The sequence below is a fragment of the Antedon mediterranea genome, chromosome 10, assembly GCF_964355755.1.
Source record: "Antedon mediterranea chromosome 10, ecAntMedi1.1, whole genome shotgun sequence".
In the NCBI taxonomy this organism is placed as follows: Eukaryota; Metazoa; Echinodermata; class Crinoidea; order Comatulida; family Antedonidae; genus Antedon; species Antedon mediterranea.
Window position 1 is genome coordinate 4,223,965 of NC_092679.1, and position 13,510 is coordinate 4,237,474.

Below are 13,510 nucleotides of genomic sequence, written 5' to 3' on the forward strand. Positions count from 1 at the left end.
TATTTATTTATATTTTATTGTACTGTGTACAGTACAGTATTTTTTTTTTTCCTTTTTAAATTAATGATAACGTGATTGGTGGTGGTGGTGTTGTTTGTAAATAGTGTTTGCTGCCCTCTAATTCAACTGATATCACGATATACAGCCTGACCAGTAGTCATGCCCGTCGGTCGTCGTCGAAGAAGGAAAAGATACAGAAGGCTGCCGCGCGAGGAGAAATTTCGAAAAAGTGTGCGAGAAAAATGGAGATGTTCTGCTTAGAACGAAGTCAACCAGATTTTCCAAAACGTTACGACTGCATTCCTCTTTCTCAAACGAATGAGGTTTGTTTGTACAATAAATAATAGCAAATAATAATAGCAAATAAAAGTAGATTACTTTGTAACTGTACCTGCATACACAAATGTCAACGGAATGTTATTATGTTTTGAAATATGTTGGCTAGGCCTAGCTTTTAGCTATAGGCCAAGGCCTCCTAGGCTACGGACTAGGCATAACTAGCTAGTTATGATGGGCACAGGCCTAGGCTACGGCCTAGTAGTAGGCCCGCGACTACTGTATACTTATTAATTAAGGCTAGGTTTTAGTTCGTTTGATTAGTAATAAAGCCTGCTGGGGCTCAGGCTAGCTCTGCTGGGCCTAGGCTAGGCCTAGGCCTAGCTAGAAAGAATTCTCTCCCCGTCCAATAATGTTGATCAATAATGAAAGTAATTATATTAGGCCTAGCTAGGCTAGCCTAAGTATGGATAGGTTCCGGGACCTGGGTGCCGGACCGGTAGGGGGCCGGCGTTATGCCATCATAGCCTTATAGAATAGACGGGTCCTCCTAATCTAAATATCAAAACCTAGGCCTACCAAGACCTGTCAATTTAAAGTGTTAATTTAACGAAATATTATGATATATATATATATATATATATAGACTTCTAAGCTACAGTATTAGAAGTCTATATATATATATATATCATATTTTGTTACAGATTAGCCTAGCAAGCTAGGCCTATATAAGTTATAAATAACTGAATCAAACTTATTTTCTTGTTTGCCGTTATTACTAAGAGCGGTGTTTCAGAGTATTAAAGCCATCTTTATTAATATTAAAATAAATAATATATAAAAAAAATATTTTGGTCAAATTTATAACTCTGTTTTATAGGTTTCTATTGGAAGAAGTAATTTTGTCAGTGTACAGATATTATCCAAGGATGATCCCCTGATGTTGTCACGGAAACATGCCATTATCAGTTATCTTAAAGATATCGATAAATGGGTTATTTTAGATAACAAGGTTGGTAAAATTATTATACAGTACTCTAATCTGAAATCGGTGTTTATGCATTATCAGAATGTGCAGATGCATCGTGGGTAAACGGCTCCAAGACTAATCTTTGAATATCTTTCTCAGATCAACATTTATTTTATCATCAAAAACAAACAAAACAACATCAATATAAACTTATATTGAGGCAGTTTTAACTTATTTGATCTTGATTTTTTTCTATATCCTGCCTATGCAGCTCTTTGATTTATCAATATAATACTATAGATCAGGAGAAGTACCTGTACATAAAGGGCACAAGACTGATATACAAATATCATTCTTACCTGCCGCTTGCCTACAAGAATTACACCATGTACAATACTATCAATCTTTTATTTCTTTTCTAGAGTTTAAATGGTATTTATATAAATGATTCAAGAATATTGCCCATGAAACAATGTGAAATAAAAGAAGGAGATTATGTTTATTTTGGACAGCCATCCCAAGCTAAAAACCCAACTGACTTCATATATAAATTTATCAAAAAACAATTAAGTTCTGCTGAAGTGGAAAAAATAAACAGTAGATTGAATCCTGCCTCGAAACCAAAGAGTCTATCGCTAGGGGATAAAAGAAAATGGGGACCTTCTCAGAGTGGTGATGGAAATACTGACCCTAACCTTAACTCTGGTATTATAAATGAATCTCCAAGTACATCGGAAAAGGTCGAAACGTTTAAAAAAGCAAAGTTGAAAGCAGAAGAAGAAAAGCAAGCAGCAGAACAGAAAGCGAAAGAAGCGGAGGAAAGATTAAAAGTTATGGAAGCTTTAATATTGAAAGAAAAAGAAACGCTGAAAGCTCAATACAAAGAAGAGCTGAAAGTTAAAGAAAGTAAACTTCTGCAAGAGTTACAAGCAGAAAGAGAACGATTAGAATCTGAAAAGAAAGAATTAGAAGAACAAATGAATGAAAAATTTAATGTAGAAATGAAAGAAAAAGAAAGCTGTTTACTTGAGAGATTAAAAGCACAACACACACAATTAATGAATGAGAAGACGAAAATTCAATCAAAGTTAGAGAAAGAAATGGAAGAGAAATTAAGTGAAAAAGAACAAAATATTTTACAGTTGGAAAAAAACATGCAAGAAAAACTTGAGAAAGAAATTCAAGAGAAAGAGGAGGAAATGATGCAGGAACACATGCGGCAAAAAGAAAATCTGTTAAAAGAAAAGGCAACTGTTGAAGAAGAACTTAAAAAAGAATGGCAGAAAAAGTTAGAAGAAAAAGATCTTAACCAGCACACTGCACAGGAAGAGATGAGGATTGGTCTTGAGACAAAGATGAAAGAGAAGGAAAAACAGATGCTGGAAGAATTAACCGTGCAGAAAGAAAAACTCCTTGCTGAGAAAAAAATGGTGGAAGAAAATCTGCAGAAAGAGATGGAAAGGAAGCTGGATGAAAAGAATAAAGATCTCCAGTCGAAACTGGAAGAAGAGAAACTCAAGTTAGAGACGGTGATAACAAACAAACAGCGGGAATTTGAAACATTGCAGACAGAGGTATGTGTTATTGTAGCTAAGCTCTATCTACACTATCAAACTAGTTTGACAAAAAAAAGTGTGATGTGTCCAAATATGGTAGTCATATGACAGCATCGTGTCCATATATGGGCACATCAAATTTAATAATAAAGTTTGATAGTATAGACAGAGCTTTATACATTTACATATTCTACATTAGCTTTGATTATGATTTAAAAATTGTCGCACACTTGCTACAAAATTTACTAGCAGAGGTGTTTGTCTTTATGAAATGTTTTAAAACGTATGTAAACAAAAATTTAACCTTCAGGGATTGCATGATTAGTGTTTATAGTATAGAAATGGATGTTGAGCAACAGTGATTTTGGTATGTTGGTAGTCTTTCAACCACACCCTCTTGCATATATACCCTTCAACCCCATCTACAGTACCTCAGAACATAAAATAATAATTTAACATTTTTTTCAGCTTGTAGAGAGTAAACGTGAACAAGAAAACCAAAAGCTGTATCTGGAAATGGCTAAGCAAGAGACATATGAGAAAGTATCGGATGTGATGGAATCTGAACTCCAATGTAGTATATGCGCTGAGCTACTTATTCAGGTATTGATAGTTCTATGTCAATCGAATATAAGATAATTTGTATGTGTTCCTTGTAAGCGTGGTTCAAACTAGCGATGCAACCTATGCAACATAAGAAAAAGCCCTTCAGATAATTGTATTTGCGCCCGTCTGCTTGAAATCAAATCTGCAATGATTGCAGCACTGTTGCATTGTCTGTTCCCACTTGCGATGCAATACAGCACCGTGCGGCAAAAACGTCACTGCGTTATGTTGCTAGTGGGAACCACGCTTTATATAGACAGTGCCTTCAAATACGGCAACTCTAAAATAACTCTGAAAATTAGGACAATTCAGCAATACAATTAACTTAGATGTTGCCCCTTTCACCTTTTTCAAAATCATTGATCCTGTTGATTGTTCGCCATACCCTACAGTATAATTTACGCAATTTCTTAAATTAATAATGGCATGCTTCTGCAAAAAAAAAAAACAATTGGTGACTTCAAACTTTCTTATTTTCTTTATTAACCACAGGCTACAACTTTGAATTGTTCTCATTCATTCTGCCACCTATGCATCATGGAATGGTTCAAAAAGAAGAAAGAATGCCCAATCTGCCGTAATAAAGTTACAACATACACCCATTCTCTTGTACTGGACAACTACATCGACAAAATGGTTGAATCTTTCAGTGAAGACCTTAAAACAAGGAGAACTGCCATTGTCAAAGAAAGAAAAAGTATGTATTTGAAATGTTATCTGAAATTATGTTATTAATTATGTGGTACAGGGTTTGAATAAAACTTAGTCTGTGTGAAACGATGTTAGAGGTACGTCCACACTCAGCCTAGAGTCCAGTCCTTTGGCTGGATAAAAAAAATCATGGAAAATAGGTGTACAGTAGTACACAATGACTTATTTCGAATCCGGTGTGAACGTAGCGACCGTAAAATGTATATTATAAGCTGGTTTTCTCCTGCATCCAGACGGTACCAGGCTCAGTGTGGACATAGCTTACAATATACCAAGACCAGTTGACCTAGTAGGCTAATAATTGATAATGCTTCATGTGGCTAGACAAGTAAAAGTTAAGCCTTCGAGTATATACTTTTGACTAAGTGCTGGAAGAGTTCTGATTTTGTGCCTACGTAGGCAAACTTTCGACTTCTCCACCTGCCAGCGGCATATTGAGTGAAATAACTATTTTTGCCGAGAATGAGTTCAGTACAGAAGATGATGATGCTAGAAGAGAGTGGAACATGTCTACATTTGAAGAGGATATAGAAATAATGAACAGTTTAATAGTGATCAGGCCTTGTCTTGTGAGCGAGTGCGATCAATCACCTAACACACTCCTAAACTGCCATTGAGGAGTGCGATTTACAACACGCTCAAATTTGGTAAACTTTACACACCAAAATACAAACAGCACACCTACAGCACCCCTGAATGTATTGAGGAGTGCAATTTGTAGCACACACCTATAATTTTCAAAAGACAAGGCCTGAGTGATGATGAATTCGAATATCAATTAGATTTTATTGGAGATTATATGGTAGCAGGTACCGATGGAAATTATGATTCTATTTTGTGACAAATGTGGTAAGGGCTATTTCTTTTGTTATTTTGCAATAAGACTATATTTTTTATACTTTATGTTTACATTTATATATATTTTGTAATTGCGATAATTTTGTTTAATGATGACTTTACTTGTCTTTTGAATGTATATTGTCCCTTACCATGCAATTCAGCAGATTTGCTGCCAATTGGTTTGTTTTTAATTTAAAAAAAAAAAAGGAAGGAAGTTATACAATGATTTGTAAATATATATGGTATAGAGTTCTGCGGTGCTGGCGTCACGATGGTAGGTGGTGCTGTGTGGTTCCTAGCCAACCAAAAAATGCGTTCAACCTGCCCGAGTGACTCGGGTCACAAATGGTTTAGAATAGGCTTATTGAAGTAGTCGTTTTAAAACGTAATAATTTTCAATAGGTCACTAAATATTTGTTTTTAATAATCTCTCTATTCTTCAATTACAGTTTAAGTTAAAAAAATCAAGCTAAGATACATAATTTGATAGAAATACTGTACAGATCTATATAGTTAAGTTTAACAAACCTTTGGTTAGCAGTGAGTGAGTGGCCGAGCGGTTAAGACAGTGGAACCGTAATCACGTAGCCATAACATCGGCAGGGGTTCGAGGCTCACTCACTCCATGGTTCTGGTGGTAGAACGAGTCTTCTCGGATAAGGACTATAAACCGTAGGTCCAGTGTACACATCTAGCTCGTGTGCACTTTAAAGAACCTAGTACATCTTTCGAGACGAGTAGGGGGTTACCCTGGTGTATTAGTACATCACAGCCACTGATCACCAACTGGGCCCTCTGGGAGACCAGTCTTTGACTGAAGAGGTTACCCAGTATAAATATATATTTCAATTCAATTCATGCAGTGCCCTCTATCATTGTGACGTCACACCGCAAAAGTCTATACAGCATATATATAATGTGGCACATGCGAGCAAAATCAGAAATAAATCAGAATTTTTCAAAATAGAGATTTACACAAAACTGAAACTACGTAATTCAAGATTTTAAGATACTGAAAAAACTACTACTTTCAGAGATGTCGCCGTCTAAATTTTAGTTGTTACAATCAGTGTTTTGAAAAAAATAGCTTGTTAAATTTTAAGTAACAAGAGTATAAATAAATAAACAGGGCATTTAAGTTTACGATTTAGCAAAGGAGTATTTTAATTGTTGTATTTCAATGAAACTTCGCACCTTCGTTTATTAACTATTTTTAGTTTTTTATTATGCAACATTTTTTATTAAAACTTTATTCCAACTAATAATTGGAACACTTTCAATTTAAGCATAAAACATGATAGGTTAAATGAAAATCACACATAGTTTACACCATTTTTCAACCAACAGACCACATAAAATTTTAAAATTTATGCATTATATTTGTCTCAAAATAGAAAAACACCAAAGTAATGTAGATAAAATACTGTTTGAACTATAATTTTCTGTGACAAAAAACAACTTGTAATTGTTCAGCCTTTGATTGTTTTTGGCTTTTATACAAGTCTACCTATGCGACTTAAGTCGGGTTTCACTTGCATGTATATTATGTATGTAAAATATGGAACACAGTAAAACCCTTCCTTTGGGACATCCCTATTAAGGAAAATTTCCCATGAAAGACGGGCAATACCACTACAGCCAAGAGGACACTTAATCCTGGAGGTTCCTTTAAGAGAGGTTCTGTTAAAATATATAAACATTTTTTAAACAATGCATGTAGATTTTTTATGATAATTTATTCACCATTTATACATTATGATTTATTATAATATTTTTTTCTAAAAAAAGAAAATCTATAAAACTAATAATGAAAGTATAAACCTTATATTGTAGAACTGGCACATTTTCAATCCAGGCTGCTCTAGAGATGTCTTAGTTGAATCTATACATTATACAGTAATACAATACTTAATCTTAACTTTGACGTTACCACTATTTTTTTTTTTCTCTCTAGATGTGTTTGGCCACCCGCACAGAGATTGTCCAAGAACACTCAGAGAACATTGATGAATATAGAGTTTTCCATCAAAATCATTGAATTATTTAGAATTATAAAAAAAATGTATTTACATTAATTGAACTGATAAAGTTACAAGCTATTTAATGAACCAATATTGTATTCCAACTTATTTTGCTGTGTTATAAGATTTGGGCGTGACTTCATCTAAATACTGTAGTGAGGAGAAAACATGGCCAACAAGATAATATCGTCTCCCTGTGTGCTGATCATGCCGCTTGCAGAGCAGTTTATGAATTTAGCTCTTTTTTTTCTTAGCACCTAGAGTTTTCACAGTATTAGGAGCTTTAAAAATCTTGTGATATTATTATTATAAATATAAAATAAAGTCTATTGAAAATGCAGTAAAAACTGAGTTATGTTTTATTTATTAGTCCTGTATGATTTCACTTTTAATATAAATTATTCTCATACTCTGAAAAAAACCCCAAAAACACGAGAAAAATTCATTTTGCACATGCTTACAAACAAATCAATGTTGCGGAAGCTTCTGTAACCTGTCAAATTTGGTAGTGGTGTTACTTGCTGTTGTGCACTATTAAAAAAGTCATTATTATTTATCATATTTCAATGTTGAAACACACAACACTGAAAACAAACATTGTTATGTTCTCTTAGGCAAGGCTCCTGCTCCTACAACGATTGTACCGAAGAGTGAAACGGTTGATATAAGTGACGACGAGGAAGCGCCTACAAATGAAATACGCAACCGTGGTCGGAGACGAATCATTACAAACATACAATTTCAAAACGCATACGGGACTGATTCGAGATTCAATAGACAGGATGTGTTCAGATTTTGCAGAAATGCAAATGGACAGCACATTGTAATGGGGACTGATGGCGTGTACAATCCAACGGAACGGTGCACCAGATGTTGTAAGCAAACTTATTTCATTTCAACATCTAATTCCACACTTGTTTGTATGTCAAACTATTAAATTATTATTGAGATGCAAATAAATAGACCAGGCAGTATTGTACTTGGCTGGTCTTTTACATTTAACCATCATGTACAATTTAAATTCTTTTTTAAAAATGTTAAGACAATCTTTTGTTTAAATTTTCAGTTCAGCTGGGCCATGCTGTAGTCAAATGTCCAAGAACTCTTCGAAGGTGGAGATAAGATTTGATGATTTAACGGCTTGTGTTTATTTCCAGATATTCAACCAAAATGGATTGTCATGCCATAATAATAATAATAATAATAATGATGCATGACCCTTCTAAAAAACAATTGAACATTTTGTGTGCATCTAGATTCTACCGTGCTAAGATGCTTGTCATATTTGTAATGAGATAGTTGATGTACTCTAAAGCTCTGTCTCCACTATCAAACTTTATGTGACAAACAATTGTGATGTGCCCATATATGGACATGATGATGTAATATCATTACCATATTTGAGCACATCACACTTTTTTTGGTCAAACTAGTTTGATAGTGTAGACAGAGCTTAACAATGGTTAATGATAATTATTGTAAACTTTTGTTATTTATTTTTGTTATACTGTAATATTGGGTAGAAATTTATTAAAAGTAAGTTTTTGAAACTAGCTACTATAAATGTATTGACACTATAGAATAAGGTATTGCGCGAATGGAGTGTTTTGATTGGAAAACAAATATTGTAACACATCATAGTTGGATAAAATCCTTGTACAAAGCCGAAAGATACAGATTGTTATATTGCGTTAGAATAATATTATTAGGTAGAAATTTATAATGAATACAGTTTCAGTTTTAGAAACTACTAAAAATATACTGATGCTATGATAACAGCAATTTTGTTTATCATTCGTTATAAAATGCAACAGTTCATTTGAAAATAAATATTATCTACTGGACATCTACAGTATTTGCTATGTTGCTTCATTTCATTGTGGTCCTAGATGAAGGATGGACAATTACTGCCCATTAAATAGATGAAGTAAAATGGAAATCTTGTAGTAGTGGGTAGGTAGGAAGAAGAATAACCGGACTTGCTTATTAACTAGGTCGAATTGTGTGTAGGTGGTGTGGATAAAAATACAAGAACTTTCTTCTTCCCTAAGTGCTCTTTCGTGACGAGCTGCTATCAAAAAGCGCACATTTGCCTGTCTGACTGGGATGGACCAGAACAACTACTGTACTCTTCTAAACATCCATTGAGTTCTGTTAAGCGCACACGAACTAACTAAGCACACTGGACCTCCAATCTGAGAAGATTTTATTTACCCCCATGAGAACTATGATCGAGGAGAGCCTTGAATTTTTGCCGATTGTATGCCTATGGTTCGCATACATTAGCTGCTCGGCCACTCAAATTGCTGAGTGCAGAAATGTTATGGTTTAAATTATTTTATTCAATCTGGTAAAGTAAAGTACCCTTCCTCACCAAACCTCTCCAGTCTTCAAATCACATGGAACATTTTGTATGTCAATGTTTATTTTAAACCACCTTGATCAATGTTATCAGAATAATATAACCCATAGTTACAGAATGTTTTTGTAAGTGTGCTCAGTATGTTTTCTTATATCTTATATTTCTTTCATCTCATTATTTCTGTCGTTTTTTTTATTATCATTTGTTTGATCTTGTAGGCAAATCTAACAGTCTTGCTTCTAGCGGAACGATGCAAGATACCATCATTATAACGGATGACGAAGACGACTCGGATGTTGAAGAAGAAGATGAAGAAGAGGAGGAACGTTATGATGAATCAAGTGATGATTATTATAGACGGCGACGACGGGGGTATAGCGATGATGGTTGGGAAGAGGAGTACACAGCCGATGACAGGTTTTTGAGTGATGATGAATTTGAAACTCGACAAGATTCTCAAGGAGATCACCTAGTGGCCGCAATTGATGGAGAGTTTGATCCAGATCGTGTTTGTGACAAATGTGGTAAGTCCAAAGAGTTTATATAGATTGGTGGCTAGAGGGCAAAGAGTCTTTCACATCTGTTCCAGCACGATTCCAGTCCGGCGAATCGAACATCCATGTTTTCATGAAAACAAAACATTGACGTTTGCTTGGATTTTCCGGCGCCGGACCGGAACCAAAAGCTATGCATTTTTGTAAGATGTAAAATACATTTTCAATTGCTTAATTGTTGCCCAACCAATACCCCAGATGTATATATTAATACTGTACTTGTTACTGATGCGATTAAAGGGCAACTCGGACGAGTCATCTCTACGGGAGAAAGTTAAACCTGAAAACTACGCTCTACGCTATCTCAAGACGACTCGTCAGAATTCAACTGAGACAGCACCGATAAGTCAAGATGTTTTGTCGGCCTCGTTGTACGGCGCTGCCTGATTTGGCCTTAAGCTAGTTCATCTTGGTATAAAAGCATTTATAAAAAATATAAGTTTTTCATGGTATGGTTTTTTTATGATGAATAATAGTAAGGCAGTGTATTGTTTTCCACTGTATTTATAGATCAGACTGGACATTGGGAGGATGAATGTCCTAGAAACTACAGGTGACCAATTCAATCAAAGACCATCAAGTCACATGGAACGATCAAGGAGTGGTGTGGTGGTAAGGCTGAAATTCCGGACTATAAATGCTTGTTTCACGAAAGAGAAATAGTTTGAGATTATTCCTTAAATTTATAGTTTTTAATAACAATTAATCAAGTCAGACAGCATTTTAATTATCACAGAAAAAAATGTGTTCTAATTTGCTTTATTAATAATTAATATGATATTTGTACCATACAATTTATAAAACCTTGCTATAAATGTATATAGATAATACTATACTTTCCAGTTTTAACTTCCAGTCTGGTTTTAGTTAAAACCTTCATCAATGTATTATATAAATACACATTTCTTTAAACACAAGTTGTTGGTTTTTTTTTTCATGGGTTAAAAATTAAAAACCAAATTAACATGTTTTTGGTTTCTTAGCTGGAGGCTGTCCATCACTTCTTTGTTCACATTCCTGAAAAAAAAAAATCAAATTATATTAGAATGTATTATAGATAGTATAGTAACACCTATATATATAACATCTCCAGTGCGTCATAAACAGATAGATAAACCAGTACATCGGGGTAACTCTTTACTCTTCCGAAAGATGTACTGTACCACTAGTTTTAAGTCCTTTGGAAAAGAATTGTTCTACCACCAGAACTATGGTCAAGGAGAGCCTTGAATCAGTGCTGATTGTACAGCTATGGTTTGCGACCACCTGTCGAATTTATCACCGCCTCTCGACTTGAAAAAAGCCTCTCCATGGAAACTTTATTACATCTAACAACCATACAACAGAATACAATGCTAAAAATGTGCAGTTCAAATTGTGATTAATTACTAGATATTGCACATGTTTATGCAAATTACTTACCTTCATAACAGCAATTAGGCGATCTACTGTTGGTCTGTCACTAGGGACTTTACTGCGGTACATTAGACGTAACACGCCTTCTTCATCAACAACAAAATCACCGCCCATCTGAAAGTGTTGACAGAGCTTTAATACCTGATACTGTACCATGAATAATTTAAAATGCAAATTAGACCAAATTAGCATATTCACCTGATGTGGATCATCTTCAACATTTTCGAATGATTTTGGTAGACTCCTACCCAGTGCTTTTTGTTGCCCATAATACTTCATTGAATCCATATTCCATACCTTTTTAATTGATCTTCCCAGACCAAATGCCTTATATAGCTGTCGATAAATTCAAAATAATATATTGAAATCTAAATATACCTCATGATGTAATGGCATGTCAAGTCACAGTAGAACCCTGTCTTTTTGGTAACCCTACTAAGGGGACACTTTCCTCTGAATCAAACAAGAGGCATATGTTTTAACACTGCAGCCAACTCTATTTGAAGGAACCCTAGTCATTGTCTCATTAGGATTAGAAAGATCAGGAAGTCCCCTGCAAATGGCACAAACCTGTCTATCTTCATCTACAAATAATGGAAATTCACACTTGGTCGACTCGAGCCACATTCTTGCCCCGACGATGGATCCAAATGAAACGACGACAATATTTCCACGAAGATCTCCTTGTTCATTTCGTCGGTCCTGAAGCTCTTGGACATGGTCGCGTCACGGAAGTCAGGCCAAATGCCGCAGCAAAACCAGAGTAACTGGGTTCCCTTTGTCTTTAACGTACTTGCTGAGGTTTATTACACTATTTTGAAACACAAAACAATTTTTCATTAAGTGCCTACAAATAACTGCTATACTTGTTTATAATAGAGCTATTTATTATGTATACGTCTACTCAAGGCAATCTAACAACAGGACACTGAGCTCGCCAAGATAGGAACTAGTAACAGTCCTTTGATCTTATGTCTGGCTGTGACAAATACCAACAGTACTGTACTATGTACACATTCTCCTGGCGCCCTGTGTCTGTTAAGTGGCGTGGAACTGATCGTGTCGCAGCCACAGATAGATCCTTTGATTTCCGGTGCTCAGCACTCTGTTGTTAGAATGCCTTGTTGGTCTACTTTACCTTGAGTCTTTGGAATTGGTTAGTGATATGTCTGGAGGGACCTCGTCTCCCTGGCTAACTTCACTTGTAGATGAATCATTATTCAGTTGTTTGTCAACATTTGTTAAGAAACTCTCCCAATCTTCCTGTCATGAACAAATGTACTAATTTAAAGATCTGTCTACACTATCTGTGATGTGCCCATATATGGACATGATGTCATATCACTGCCATATTTGTGCATATCACCACCATATTTGGGCACATCACACTTTTTTTTTCAAACTTTGTTTGATAGTGTAGACAGAGCTTAATAATAGGCCGAACAAATAAGTTATGCGGGGAAGAACAACCCTTTGTGTTGATCTGGCCTCCGTGGATCAAAGTTTGAACTTAAATTTTTAATTGATTGTGATAACATACCTGCACCTCCTCTACGCCTTCAAATGCTTCTTGGACCTCGATGTGCTGGAAGTATTCCTTACAGAGATCTTCAATAGACGACCAACTAGTTAATTGCAAGCTGGACGAATTGAATATAAAAGTGAGTACAGTTCAGGCTGAAGGTTTATTTACATTATACAGTATTTGCAGTAATTATTAATTGGTCTATGAATTTATCCAGGTAAATAACATGCCATTTGTAAGTTAAGGTATTGTAAGGTATTGTAGGATTTTGGGGTGATGTGCATTTTTAATTTTATGGAAAATTTACCTTGTCAACGTGTTATAAATTGTTCCTATGCTTCTTCCAAGTTTTGATACCTTTGTGCACATGAAATCTTCAACACATACTGTTTAAAAAAATAGAAAAAAAATAATACTGTTGTATTTCGCAATTTACAGTAGATTTAGATAATATTCAAAAAATTCCACTGACAATCATTCATGGCAGCAGATAACTGTTTATAGTGTTTACAGTATAAAGATAAACCTAACCTTTAAAATCGTTCTGTGCTTCATCAAGTATTTCTCTGATATTAAATGCATGTTGTTTCAGTGTTTCTGATAGTTGGTGAAACCGAGCACCGGTCTGAGTTAGGGAATCCCCAACCGAGGAGGGAATTCCCGTCATGTTTCT

At 35.0% G+C, this 13,510-nt stretch overlaps 2 protein-coding genes across 4 annotated transcripts in view; one reads left to right on the top strand and one right to left on the bottom strand.

Annotated features, from left to right (window-relative positions):
• Window positions 1-141: 141 nt before the first annotated feature.
• LOC140060449 (uncharacterized) lies at window positions 142-10,714 on the top strand. Of its 3 annotated transcripts, none has more exons than XM_072106663.1 (7): window positions 142-323; window positions 1,157-1,288; window positions 1,669-2,820; window positions 3,271-3,405; window positions 3,901-4,105; window positions 9,561-9,866; window positions 10,407-10,714. In XM_072106663.1, the coding sequence occupies exons 1-7, from the start codon at window positions 243-245 to the stop codon at window positions 10,451-10,453; spliced, it is 2,058 nt and encodes a 685-aa protein (XP_071962764.1). In that variant the 5' UTR covers window positions 142-242; the 3' UTR covers window positions 10,454-10,714. The 3 variants fall into 3 exon arrangements, with proteins under 3 accessions (XP_071962764.1, XP_071962766.1, XP_071962767.1); XM_072106665.1 differs by lacking the exons at window positions 9,561-9,866; window positions 10,407-10,714 and adding exons at window positions 7,595-7,855; window positions 8,047-8,820; XM_072106666.1 differs by lacking the exons at window positions 9,561-9,866; window positions 10,407-10,714 and adding an exon at window positions 6,914-7,549.
• Window positions 10,715-10,743: 29 nt separating this feature from the next.
• The window catches only part of LOC140060452 (uncharacterized), a 62,476-nt gene continuing 59,709 nt past the window's right edge, over window positions 10,744-13,510 (bottom strand). Inside the window, exons 2-9 of the mRNA XM_072106671.1 lie at window positions 13,369-13,507; window positions 13,145-13,223; window positions 12,853-12,952; window positions 12,451-12,575; window positions 11,883-12,123; window positions 11,511-11,648; window positions 11,319-11,426; window positions 10,744-10,913 (exon numbers count right to left, since the gene is read on the bottom strand). Coding sequence (XP_071962772.1) covers window positions 10,857-10,913; window positions 11,319-11,426; window positions 11,511-11,648; window positions 11,883-12,123; window positions 12,451-12,575; window positions 12,853-12,952; window positions 13,145-13,223; window positions 13,369-13,504 — 984 coding nt within the window. The 5' untranslated portion in view covers window positions 13,505-13,507 and the 3' untranslated portion in view covers window positions 10,744-10,856. The remainder of the gene's footprint in view (window positions 10,914-11,318; window positions 11,427-11,510; window positions 11,649-11,882; window positions 12,124-12,450; window positions 12,576-12,852; window positions 12,953-13,144; window positions 13,224-13,368; window positions 13,508-13,510) is intronic.